Source organism: Onychostruthus taczanowskii, unplaced genomic scaffold (genome assembly GCF_017590055.1).
Source record: "Onychostruthus taczanowskii isolate IOZ18803 unplaced genomic scaffold, ASM1759005v1 scaffold2, whole genome shotgun sequence".
Lineage (NCBI taxonomy): Eukaryota > Metazoa > Chordata > Aves > Passeriformes > Passeridae > Onychostruthus > Onychostruthus taczanowskii.
The window spans coordinates 13,706,047-13,720,209 of NW_024499239.1; the positions used below are offsets into that span (position 1 = coordinate 13,706,047).

Sequence of the window (14,163 nt, forward strand, 5' to 3'; positions counted from 1 at the left end):
GAATTTTGTTATTATTCATTAATTTGTCATTCATTTGTTAGGGACTTAGAGGGAACTCTTCCATATTTCAAACAAGGCTATGTGAAAACCTTTTAACAATCTGAGCAATAAATAATTCTTACATTCATCATATAATTCCTTTGAGTGTTAATAAAGACTTGAAACATTTTTCAAAAAGTTTTCAAGTAAAATAATTTGAAAGTACAGTTTGACAGACCTAGAGTATACTTGTCAGTTGTCACAAATTTACAGATCTTTGTGTGCTCAGCAGAGATATTTGTTTCAATTAGTCTCACAGTTACTAGCAGAGATTGAAATCTTCTTTCTGAAAGTTAATAATGACCTCAGTCCCTACACTTCTATTCATCTCATGGCTTGCATGAGACACTTCAATTTGTGCTCACTAGGGAAATAATGTCATCTAGCTTACCAAGGACTGTCTTCATAATAGTGGCTGCTTGCTCATGAATTATCTCTGAAAAAGGTAGGTGCCAAATCTCTAAGTAAAAAACGTACAAAAAGACTGTGACTTAAATACCCAATAGTAATAGTAGTCCAGAGCACCAAATGCCTCTAAAGTTCTTCTTTGTAAAAAAGAAAAAAGATTAAGAAAAAAAAAAAAAGTTCACATTAGCCTTTAGTGGAATTTTATTGTTCTGTATGCTGGCGAGCTCCTCCAATTTGGAATTGGCAATACCCTGTTCTGTGCTCTGGTGTGCTCTCCCTGGGCCTCACAAGTGCCAGGCTGACACTCTGCTTTACCATGCAGACCTTCTGCTTTACCAGCCAGATGCTCGGTGTAACTCATCTGCTGGAAGAGCTGTTTTCTACCACGTGAGTTTTATGTGCATCAGTTTGGAATATAAATGTTTATGTACTAGAATACAAGCAGCCAAATGTCGTCTTTGGCTACAGCTCACTGCAGTTACTTTTTTGCAGCATCTGGGGTAAGCACTACAGAGCCTGGTATTTGAGCTATGTGCATTGGTTGGATTTTGGTTTCTGGGTAGTCACTAACATTAGAGAAGTAACTTTTGGTGCAATGCAGCTCTGATGATGTTGTAATTTAAAAATTTAGTAAGGAGACACCTCTTACTCTCCTGTCTCTGCCCATCCCCTTTTCTTCATGAGGTGAAATGCATATTAACTGTAACTGCTATATACAGTGTACTTTATAACACACAGCTTAATGTAAAATTGTTCTGTGAGAATATTTATTAGTTGAGACAGCAGCATCCAAAAATCCCTCTACCTGGCTTTCTTGCTACCAATTTCCTTACTTTCAAAGAATTTGTGTACAAAATGTTATAATTCTTTATTTAATCTTGTACTAAATTTTCTCTCTGTTCCCCTCCAGTTTGAATGCAGCATGTGGACCCGTGTATTTTCAGGTGGGGATCCTAAGCTTGCCAAATGAGGGGAGAGGGAATAAATATATTTATTCCTTCTTCTTCTTCTGGAAGCTTCTGGTGAAACTTCTTGATGGTGCAGTTCAACCTTTTGGGTCCTATGGACTAGATAGATAAATCTTATTTTTGCTAGACTCGAGTATCTGTCATGGATCCCAGAAATTTCCAAATTATTTTGGATCTTTATATTTTTTTTTCTATATTTAAATTTCTGATCAATGTGGGCAAAATTAGCAATGTACAGGTTTTGTCAGAAATAAGAGAAACAGACAAAAGTCCTTTCTTTATTTTAACAGAATTAATTTCTGTTTACAAATGTCTTTAGATCAATATCTGTGCTAAAAATAAACACTGATAAATCTTCAAATAAAATAGCAAATCGCAAGTGACAAAGCCTCAAGGTCAAGTCTTTCAGTGTCAGGGAAGTTTATTACAAGCCTAGGGTCAACCTGCATTTACCTTTGAGTGAAAGTGTCTGACAGAGCCCGTATTCTTTAGATCAGCTGGACATTTGTGCAGTTGCACTTCAGTTATGTGAATCATTCTCATATTAGCTTTCAAGTAATGGAATTTATTCAACCCAATGAATTCCATTGTGAAATATTCTTAAAAGATCTTAGATACGGTGAGTGTCAGAGAAGAAATAGGAGCCAATAACTCAGAAGACAACATGATTCAGTAAACACAGCAGGAAACTAGAACTCTAAAGACTCCAACCTTTCGGCTCTCTGGCTGGCTTATTAACTGCCACACACCTTTAAAAGCCTTAACTATCACACTAAAAATCCTTCTGGGTTGCCTGAGACCATTATACCAGTGCTTCAGGGCCTGCGTGGGCTCCACATTGACAGCGGCCTAATTTAATGTCTCTGGTCTGACAGCCAAAACCTTTCAGAGGGTCCCTGGCTATCGGAGAGATTGCTTCTCAGCCATTGATCAAAGCCTCCTCAAACACGTCTTGGGAACAAAGTGGGGAGTACCAGTGGGGGGGCTGCTGGCTGTGGGAAACTGAACTTTCCCAGAGGCTGGAGATAGCAAAGTTCATCCCTAGAGGAGAGAAAAACGAACACTGAATTCCTCGGTGTTAAGAGCGAAATGTGTGGGCAGTGTGTTTGAGGGAGATACTTTACCCCTCAATGGCCAGGCTCCGTATCTGTCAAGTAGAAATCACAGTAAACTCATGCCTGAAAAAACACTGATCTAGGAAGCACTTTATGTGCACTTTATGTATTTCTAACAATTATTTACTCTATTTATGCATCTCTGACACTGATCAGCTTCATGGTGGACTCACAAAAAAAGAAGTGCAAGAATAACTTTTCAAAGTGAACTCTCAGTGACTGAATATAGCAGTATTTGTATCTGAAATATTATCTACAAGCAACTACAAATATCAGAACAACATGATTATGATTGTTCTGGTGATTTAAAACATCAGCATTAAGCACGGTATTTAGATGCACAGGCTACCAAGTCAACAGTCTACTTCACTGAAAAAGAGGCCTTGTACCACCCCTGTAATGGAGCGTAATTTATAACAGTCTTAATTTCTTATTTTGTTCTCAAAATCAGTGGTTATGGAACAAAGACAAATTTAATGTGCCATCAACTTAGCAGGCTGTGCAAGAAGTTTTTATGTCCAGCAATTTCAGCCTCAATGTATTTCCATAAGGAATGATACAACTATGAGGAGCAAAATCTGGTTTTTAGGCCTAAACTGATTGACAGATAACATTTTTAGATGTATCTGATTCTCTAGTTATCTCTTTTTATTCTTCTTGTTATCTGTTTTAACTGATAAATGACTTCTACTTTTTTATTTCTCTATGCTGTTCATGTTTGCATTAAAATATGCCAGCAAATATCAATCACCATTTGTATAAGTTCATTTAAGTATTCAGTTCCAATGATTTGACTTATGGTACAAATTTTAGATATGTGGCCAAAAGCAATGTATTGAGTATCGACATATGAGGAAAGGAAAGCTCCAGAACAGTCTAAAGGAGATTTATATAGCTTATTAAGATGCTGTGCTAAAAGAATTATCAGTTTGTATGGCTTGCTAAACTTCAAATTCCATTCTGAGCTTTTCTCAGAATTAATTTTTTTTTCAGAATGAAGGCTTTTCTGTCTTTGAATGATAGGAATAATATCTCCTTTATAAGCAGTAATGATACATCCTCCCTTGTCTTATGTAAATGTTACCCCTTCCTCTCAAAAGGATTTAGATGTGTGGCCACAAAGCCCCCTCTGGTCCTTCCATGATCACCATGAGCAATGGAGCTCTTGTGGTCCAGTGTCTTCCCCTTACCAAGGACCTGCACTCTGGGGAGACCCTTGGGCAGCAGAATAAAGATGTCAGTGTGCTGTGCTGGTGGACTGGGTGAGCACAGAAGTGACAGTGAGGTTTTGATACTTGGGGAGGGGATCCTGTCTCAGACACCGAGTGCCAGAGTTCCTCTAGGAAGAGGCATATTGCCCTCACTGTGTGGACAGGGAAGAGGCTTTTCTTCCCACAGACCACATCTCTCTCACACACAGCAGCCTCAATTCACATCATTGCCTCAATTGTGTCTGATTTTCCCCACTGTACTTGGTGAATCAGCTCCAACTTATGCTAATGTCAGGCTCAGTTTTATAAATATTTATGCAGGTAAGCACATTTGTTCTTCTGTTTGCACTGCTGGGGCCCTTCTCCTGAGACAAAGTGTTGTTAGTAGTGGAGAAAGCAAAAACCTTTGTTAAAGGGTAAATGTATTACCATATAAAATATAAATAATGAGAACAGTGTTTGATTTTCAGTGTCTAAACCAGTCCCCACTGAATTTTATGTTCTTTGCCATTTCTGCAAGCAGTAGGCACTGAAATTCCTTGGTATTTTCATTGTATTTAGCACTAACCAAATATTGGCCTGTCTGATTTTACCATTGCACATCTTTAAAAGAAACAAAGAACAACTTTTCTGAAAAATACTGGAATAACATGACTTAGGACACACTTTCAACCTGACTATCTTTCAGTCGTGTGTCTCAGGAATGCAAAACTGAGTGTTCTTACTTCATTACTAAAATGAAAATTTGGTTTGATGTCAGTACTTAGTATCAAGGTCCAGTTGATTGACAAGCATTTAAGACAGGATATAGAATATTTTTTCACCCTGACATGCTGTTTCTGCTTCATCAATACCTTGAGCTATATTCAGGCATTTCCATTTTCTGATATGGCTGTAGTACAAATCCACTAACATTTAGCAGAAGGTTGTTAGTACAGTTTCTTCCTCAGTGAATCTTCCACTCTTCAAGGATACAAGGAGCTTTCTTCTAGGATAAAAAAAAGCACCCTCATGTAGGAAGAACAAAAGAAATTCCTCCATGGTTTTAAATAATGGACTAGACCTACCTTAAAATATTGCTTTTAGGGACTGGTAATGTTCTCCATCCTGCTCAATAGAATCAATTGGGTGGGTCTAATGAAGCACACCCAAGGGACCAGCACTTGCTAATATGGAGCTATTCCTTCTCCTCTCACCTAGGATTTCAGCTGATTTGAAAGGACTTGATTAAAAGAACTCACTTGGGAATGTGTGAAAGGCAAGTCACTGAAGCAGTGCTCACCTAAATACAGCTTTTCCCAAGAGGGTGAGCACCTTGTGTTCGCCAAAGTGTTTGCAACAAGCTGCACGGCTGAAGTATGGGTTCTGCTGCATTTAGTTAAATTATGTTTCCTGCTTATTTGTCAAGTCAGGATTGTAAAATGCCATCCTGCAGTGATAAGTAAGGGCAGAAAGACTAAGCACCACTCAGATGCCTGGGACTCATCAATGAAGTTTGGTGTTTCAAGCTTTCGGGTGAGCTTTTAAGTTCAAATCTTTAGCCGTGTTGTTTACTGTTGTTTTACTGCCAGTGCTAATAATAGGAATCTAAAAATTTCACTAGTTAGTGGGCATTGCTAAACAAAGAATGGCTCTGATTAAAAGCATTTGCTGGCACCTCGCCTGCTGAGTTGTGGAAGCAGCCAAAGTGTTGATTGTTATTTACTGTGTGAAGCCACACATGCTGGATGTGAGCCAGTTCCTTTATTTCTGCTTGTTTTCGTCTGAAATTGCCATAGCAAGTAGGGGGTGGAAAGAAGCTTTTGTTCATTAGAGTATCCTCCAGTGGGAGGCTTAAAATGTGGTACATCTTTGTTATGCCACAGGGAAACATTATTGTCTCTCTTCTACAGGTGGCTAAGTAGAAGCAAGTTTTGTGCTTTACCTGATAAGGCAAAGCTTGAAAAGAGTTTTTACATATGTTTCACCAATGGAGATGCTGTCAAATCAAAACTGCCACAACATTCCTATAAATGTAGACTGTTGCCACTGAGCTATGAGTTTACAGCTCCTGTGACAGAAATGAAAATGCAACAACCTGAGGCATTCCCTCTGTGAGCCTTTAGCTGAAGTAATCCTACTATACTTTAAGTTAAAGAGGAAAGATTGAAACGAAAGTTGTCCCTTTAGACCCAGTAATTAGTGCTCTCTGTTTGGGTCTGCCTTCTTTCTTTTGAGTCTTATAAAATAGCTTAAGCTTTACACTGGTAACCAAATAGGCAAATTCATCAGAAGATTTAAGAGTAGGGACAAAAGACTTTCTGAGGTAGCTGTCCCTAACTGTTCCTAACCATTTCCCTAACCATTACTCTGTAAGTCTTTCATCCCATACAGCTTCTATAAAGACTGGATAAAATATTTCTTTCCCACCATCACTATTAGCTCTCTAGGCTCACAACTATATTCAAGGATGCAAGACCAGAGTATGTTCTTTTGTCTTCTTATCTATAGGGGTTGATTCTGCAATAAATGAAAATAGCAAACTGTCTTAGGGAGATATTTGGGCTCTCCTGAAGTAAACAAATCTGATCCAAGATACAGTTTTGGTTACACATATTTCATCGTTCATCACTTTTTTTACAACATTTTTCTATATGATGGCAGAGAAGTTATTTCTAAAAAATGCAAACCAAATATTTTTTTCAATAAAAAAGAGGTGTCGTGAAAGTGATTTTTTTATAGCCCACTCCCGAGAAAACTAGCATGAGAAATCAAATTAAAAAAAGAAAACCAAGAACTAATTCCATTTCAAGAGACAGGATGTTAAATTATTACCTGTCCCTTTCCTAATAAAAAAAATATAGAAGTGAAAATTGAAGCTGAAAACACCAGTGATTTTTAGTATAATTGAGTTCAATATAATTAAGTTGATTTTCAATAACATAGGTTATTTATTAGAGAAAATGACTGAAAAATCCATCAAACTAGAAATAGATAATTATAAATATATTCATATGTATACCATATATTGTTATACATATTAGGGACAATATTCCACATATGAAAAGCATATTAATTCTGGCCTTAAATTTTTCATAAAAACTAATTTCCAGTAGTGTAATAAATAAAAATTTAAAACCCTCATAACACCTTTTATTTTGAGCTTTACAATTTCTGCTCTCTGATTATCTTCATGTGCCTTACACATGTTAGTATACTGGGATTCAACTCTCCTATGAAGTAGGAAAGGCTTTGAGCCAATACTCTTGACTGGGCACCTGAAGCACGTGTTCAAAATTGTCCTTTACCCATCCCTTGGCAGTCTCTGCTCTTCTTGTCTCTGCATGTTTCTTAGTAATGAGCAGCAGCTCCTTCAGCAGCCTTTCAGAAGAAAAGCAGGTAAGGTCTGGACTTGTTCCATTATAGCATAGGCCTGGGCAGACCCCAAAATGATAGGTGTAAAGATAAAATAAAGCAAATTGTTATCCTTTGTGAGTAGTTTGAGACACTGTCCTGCCAATCATCCTCCCAGTGCCTTGACAAACTGGCTTTTACAGCAGGCAAACAGCAAAGCTCAAGGAGAACACAGGGTTGGGTGAATAATGTCACTGCCTGCTCAGAAGAGCCAAGTCTTCTGTAGTCACTGCAATTATCTCATGGTTTCCTAAAAACTTCCTCAGAGCTCCCATTTGATGTGCTGACATGCTGAATGATAAATCTATACAAAGGAAACAAAGTGTTTCTGTCCTTCAGGTAGTTTCAAAAAGAGGTGTTTAAATGCAGGAGCCCAAATACTGACAATGCAGCAGTCCAGAAGGCACCAGCTGAAAGAAGCTGATCAAAGAAATTACTGTCTAGAATAGAATAAAAAGACATGGGGGTTTTCCTTTTAGTTCTCAGTTGAAGTAACCCCTTTAAATTTACCAAAACCTAATGGAAAATACTTAGCTTGTATTTTCACCTCTGTGAATTTGTTTCTCTCCTGGGGACATCTAGGGCAGAAAAACAGCGTCTCTCTTCTCCCCACATAGTCTTCTGTTCTTTATTCTTCTAGAAGAATTTAAAGAAAAAGAAAGAAGAAAAGGGGCATAAATATGGTTGTCTGTGATTTCTTAAAATCTGTATTAATGAGAAAAAGTCTTTTGAACTGTCTGACTATTCCCAGATTTTTTCCAGTCTTAATTTCTAGTGCTTTGTTCAGCCACATTTCAAATATTTCAAGAGAGAGGTTTTTCTCTGAATTAGGTTTCTGAAACTGCTTCACAGGCTAGTGCATGGCATCTATTTTAAGCATATCTTTTGAGATATTTTTTATACTACACTTGTTTTCTTTTTAACAACTTCAAAACCTTCTCTCCCCCAGACACCTCATTTTGTTTGCATCATCTCCTTTGAAGTCCTGCTAGAGAAAGTTCACTTTTATTAGCTGCTGCAGGATTTTTACCCTGCTCTTGGTGGTTCTTCTGTGTTGGCCAGTAGTGTGATCAGCACTCCAGAAATGTCAGTCACATTATCTTTTCACAAAGATAATTTCTGATATGTGTTCTGTGTTTTTTATTAAATAATCCAGTACCAAAAGTGAACCCTGTATTCTAAGAGTACTATCAAGGCAGAAAATTTATCACACTTGACCTCACTTCAAAATAAAGGCTATGAAATCTGTCCCTGATGAATATAACATGGACAAGTTTATTTATATTTACTACCAGGAAGTTATTTACAAAATTACAAATTTATTTGGTTTTTAATTTACAATAAATAACAAATTTATTTATTCTTGTCATGCAGTTCTAAGGTAGGTCAAAATTTCAGTTTAGCCCTGTTGGTATGTAGTAAATACATCTTTAATTCTAAAAGTATTCCCAAGTAAAATGGCTACAATACCCATGAATGAATGTATTGAATTATAGAAACTAATTAAATCAAATCAATGAAGTAATTACATTTCTTAGGGGAAAGTATCTGATCAGATTTGACAGCAGGAATGAGAAGAAGGCTGAAGGCATAGTCCTAAAAGGCACATGCACATAGAGCATATAAGTACATGCAAAAAGGGAAGATATTTAAATCAATGGACATGAACATGTATCTAAAACAAAGCAGTATGAAAACTGAAACAGCAGATGGAGCATGCAATGGGAAATTTGTCATGCAAAATTCTATAACTGCAAGATATTCAAAGTTGCCAAAACTCCAGCTTTATCCATCATTTAATTGTTATGCAGACAAAAGTCTGAGCTTTGAGTTTGTTTCTCCTTCATTATCTTTTCTACCTTTCACTATTTCTCTGGTTTTGTGTCTTCTTGGTTTGCCTCTTGTCTGAAAAGATTGTTAATTAGATAGTAAAGAAGAATCACCTACTGCAGTATTTTAAAAAATACTGAAGGAGAGTTGTCGTAGACAGTATAAGGCTAAATAATTTACGGGGTTTGGAGTGGTTCATAAGACCATGTGCTAGAGGTGTAATTTCCCAGCAGTGAAATTGCAAGCAAGAGAGATCATCAAAAGCCAGAATCATATTTATTATTCTCTGTCAGTTTGTCAGTTTATATTATTTTCTTTTTAAAAGAGAGAGAACTGAATTCAGTTCAAGCTGAAAATTCCCTCCTTTTTATTCTTCAGAAGGAAAATCTAGTACATTAATCGAATTTTAAAAGATCATCAAACAGAAATTTGCTGTAACAAAATAAACTATATTCAGATCAAGGAAAGAAATATAGGAAATTGTTTAAATAAGCCTCACATTTTACTTTCAAACTATTTAATTATTTCCCTCTCATTTATAAGAGTTTAATGAAAGGTTAGATAGATTTTTTTTAATTGTAGTTGGTACAGTGGAAGAAGTCAGCAATAGCTTGACATAAAACCTTGGGGCGTACTTAACAATTACAATATTTAATCTCTTTCCCTGAACTGCACAAATCTCCTGAGAAACACAATAAAGCCAGATTTATGAGTCAAGAAAAGTACAGTTATGGAGGTAAATTATGTTGGCCACATACCACATATATTTTTAGAATGAAATTATTCAAGATCAGAAGTGTTCCCTGTCATGTAGAGTCTCAGAGGAAAGATGCATGCTAAAGAAAGAAAAGTTTGAGTGGATATTTCTGGTAAATGTAATTGGCTAACATCTTAGATTTTTAATGAATATCCCTTAAGACACCATTTCTACAGACCTTCAAGGATGGGAAAGGTAAAATGTTGCTGGCAATGCTGTGGCAAAGAACAGAGGAAGCTACAGAGGGACAAGCTAGAGAAACTCAAAATGTCATTCCAGTCTCTGCTTCAGTATAATTCTCTGAAGTATAGAATTCTCTGAACCTGAAAGTAGGTTGCCTTTTCAGGCAATGATTCTTTCAAACAGTGTGGTGAAACCAGAGCTTATTAAGCAATGGAAAAAAAGAAGGACTGCCTTTAAAAGAGGCATGTAGATCATGCATTTCTCTAATAACAAAGGCTGCCAGCTTATTTTGAAGTAAAAAATAATAAATCATATCGATTTTTGCAGAGTATCCTTAATTCTCCTCTAACATCACAAAATTTAAATGCAGTCAGGAAATGGGACTTTCAGTCTTCAGAGCTTCAGACTGAGCACCCAGAGAGCTGGAGTTGTTGGCATTTCCTGTAAAAAAGGGGAGTGCTTTCTTTGCAAAATTGGTATAGTTTGAATGTCTTCGTTAGCCAAGGAAAAGGGAAAAAATTGTTTTACATGTTAATAAGCCATAGAGTTAGATGACCTTAAATATGTATTTGGTTATCCATTATTTATTAATCTTCTGAGGAAAAAAAAAAAAAAAAGGCAACATCTGACCTGTACAAAAATACAGGTTTTCTCTTTAATTCCTTCAAAATGTGTCCAGCTATTTTTTTTCTTTTCTGAAAAAAAAAATTGCCAGCAGAGCAGAAAGAAGCCACTGCCTCTTTTTCTAAATCTTGAAATGCTGCATTGTTTTCTCATGCTCATGCCCATCTCAGGGTAAAGGCTGTTTATTCTTCCTCCTGCAGGTCTGGGAATGACACAGATCATATACCATTATATGCTTGGAAGAGGAGGTTGTAAAATACTTTTGTTACATTTTCTACATTGAATAGCTATAATATTATTTCTATGAGTATCTGAAGAATTCACTGATGTTTTCTTTATTGTGCTTTGAATCCAAGTAAAAATACTGCTCTTTTGCATGCTCTTATACAACTCCAGAAGGCTTCCCAAAGACAAGAAGCATAGTAGAATCATAAAATCATAGAATCATCAAGGTTGCAAAGATGACTGAGGTCATTGAGTCCAACCATTAACCCAGCACTGCCAAATCCACAACTAAACCATGTCCCCAAGTGCCACACCTACACGCTTTTAAAGATCTTCAGGGATGGTGACTCAAACACTTCCCTGTACAGCCCATTCCAATGCTTGATAACCCTTTCAGTAAATAAATTTTCCCTTATATCCAATCTGAATTTCTCCTGGGGGAACTTGAGGCCATTTGCTCTTGTCCTATTGCTTGTTACTTGTAAACTTATTAGAAACCATAGAGACAGCGGCCTATCTGACTACAGTCTTTTTGGGTAGCTGGTAAGAGAGAGAGATGTTTTAGAGGGCCCTCATACCCAAAGACGTGACAGACAGGGAGATGCCTCCTCAATTATGGATTGCTCCTTACCTAATGAAGGGTGGAGTTTCATTTCGCTGTTCCTCCCATTCCCCAAAGGCTTTGGTTCCAAAGGCAGTGTGGCTCAGCAGTCAGTATTTATTTAATCTTATTGAGCTCTAGCTCTGCCTGCATCAGTGACAGCCTCTGTGCCCAGGGATAAATAATTTTGTATGTGTATCTCTGACACTCATGTTTGTTTCTGTTTTCTTGATTGAACAGAATTCTTTCTTTCTATATGTTTGTATGTGTTTAGTTATGATGAAAAGCTGATTTAGCTATGGATAATTGACATAAAACATGATAATCCTAGACCTGACCTTCTCAGACCATGCATTTGTCTCTCAATTAGAGATTACACTATTTGTTTCTTAGCAGGTGACAGAACTATGAATATCTCAGTGGTTTTTATTTGATCTAATTGGAATACTATTTTTTTCTCACAGGAGATGTTGTTACACTGGTAAAAGATGGTACACTACTCTTGATCTCCATTTCCAGCTATTAATTTTCCTGAGCTTAGGACTAGGAGGACATATGTTTGAGTCCTCAGTCCAAATAGCATGATAATAGTCAAAAATAAATGTATGAGCCTTAAAGCTTAATTTGCCTTTTTTTTTTTCCCCTTGGTTTCTAAAAGCCCTTTTCTTTTAAAAAACATACCTGGCTTTTTACCCCTTTTTTTACATTAAAGAAGGAAGTAAGACTTAAAAAGAATTAAGTACATTGCCCAAAATCTTCTGTTCAGTCTGGCAAAATCAGGATTAGAAATCAGCTCTCTGGTCTTGGATATTTATGCTTGACATAGTAAACAATTACAGTATTCCTTCTGCTTTTCCTACCTCTTTGCATAAGTCATTGGTTTAACCCTCTTTATCCTTCACTTCCTTTCATTTTCTTTGTAGTCACTCTATTCAGAAACTTCCTACATATTCTGTGTTACATATTTCAGTTTATGAAAAAGGTGTAAAGAGGCAAAAGGATCTGCAAGGTCTGAACAAGATCTTCAGTGGCAGGATCTTTTGAATTCATTGAATAGAACTCTTCCAGTAGAATGTGACTGCGTGTTCTATCAGCAATACCTAAGTGTTTACATTCCTGCTTGACTTCCATGCCGTGCAAATGCTGATTGCAGCTGGGAGAGGACCGCTCACGGCATGGGTGGCACAACAGCTCCAGCAACAGCTCCACTCAGGTGGCACCGTGGCTGCTGCCCACCTGTGTCACTCAGGTCTCAAATGAAGTTGATATCCATGGCATAGAAGGAGTTTTTGTCTCATGGGATTTCTTTAGGAAGATACTTCAGTGTGATAATGTGCATTAATAATGATTGAAAGTGAAAAGTCACACATTTCAATGTGTCAGTCACACACATGCTGGGGTCAGTTTCCTGAACACTCAGCAGAGTGGACCAGATTGGATGGTATTCATTTCTTGTCATTTACTTTTTTCCAGGAATGCCCCAGTGGTGTTGTCAATGAAGAAACCTTCAAAGAGATTTACTCTCAGTTCTTTCCACAGGGAGGTAAGTACTTGGCAGACATAATTAGTACTGCAGCATGTCTGCTAGTTCCCAAGTCTGACAAAAGAGCCTCTTGCTCAAATTAACAAGAGTGCTCCCTCAAGCTCTGTCTGAACTCAAGAGGTACTTCCTTGATAGTTGGACACATTTTTAAGTCTGAATTTCTCAATGAAATGCAATGGTGTCTACATGAAGTCAGTCTTCTGTTATGAAGGAACTACCTGTAATGGGTACCATTAAAAAGCAAGTTTCTCTGAGTAGATTACTTTTCTTTAAGCTTTCTAAAAATTCTTGCCCATTCTCTTTTACTCAAAAAAACCCTTTCACAGTAAGAGGAACTGTAGGAGGCACTGCAGGTACCCTCTCATATCAACAGCAGAACCCTCCATTTAATTCTATGGCATTTCTCTTCTTAAATGCTAACCTTGATTTCAATTAACTGATTTCCAGGAGTTTTATTATTTTTCATTTCCATTATCATTTAGTGCAATGAAGGTAACACAAAAATGTGTAACATTTTGGGTTTTTTTTTCCTTGAACCTTATTATTCTTTCAATTTGGATTTTTTTTCCTCTCTTTTTTTCCTCTTGCATTTGCTATTCAGTTACCCCTCTTCATATTCTCCTACAACCCTTCAATCCCACCTCTTCAACTTCTCCCAGAGCTCTTGAGATTTTTATATTTCTCTGGAACTGTTCAGAGCTCCTTCTTTTCATTTTTTATTTAAAAACCCATATAAATTGGTAGGAACAAAATGTCTCCCCATTAGTTTTATTTTGAATAAAGACCTAGAAGGTAAAGGGCAGCATTAATTGCAGATTACCATCTCTGAAATCATTAGGAAGCAGGCACACTCAATAGGAATGAACAAAAGGCTAGAAGGATTGACCTGCCTACTGATTGTTTCTCTTTGTAAACTTTTAGACCAAGCTAACAATTACAGTTTGAAATATTATATTTTGTAGTTACCCTTGGGTAGTGAAAACAATTCTATGTGATTTACTACACCTTTACTACACTTAATAAAAAATCTATCATATTTCCTGTTGTCTCTTTATGGGCAAAGAGAATGCACATCTGTTCTAAAAGTGAAGTCAAAAGATATTGTGAGAGTAAATGTAATCTTAAAAGACTGATCTGTATTATTCCAGATCTAGTTGTTACAGAGAAGAAAAACTATTAATGTAGTTAAAATAGATACATATGGAATGACTAATTTCTACCCCTATTCCTGGTGTTAATGCTGATCCTTCTGCTCCTCTGGCATTT

At 36.8% G+C, this 14,163-nt stretch overlaps 1 protein-coding gene across 5 annotated transcripts in view; it reads left to right on the top strand.

Moving 5' to 3' along the window:
• The window catches only part of KCNIP4 (potassium voltage-gated channel interacting protein 4), a 383,855-nt gene that overhangs the window by 351,893 nt on the left and 17,799 nt on the right, over window positions 1-14,163 (top strand). For all 5 annotated transcript variants that reach the window (XM_041402785.1, XM_041402784.1, XM_041402783.1 and 2 more), the window contains exon 3: window positions 12,828-12,897. In XM_041402785.1, the coding sequence (XP_041258719.1) occupies window positions 12,828-12,897 (70 nt within the window). The remainder of the gene's footprint in view (window positions 1-12,827; window positions 12,898-14,163) is intronic.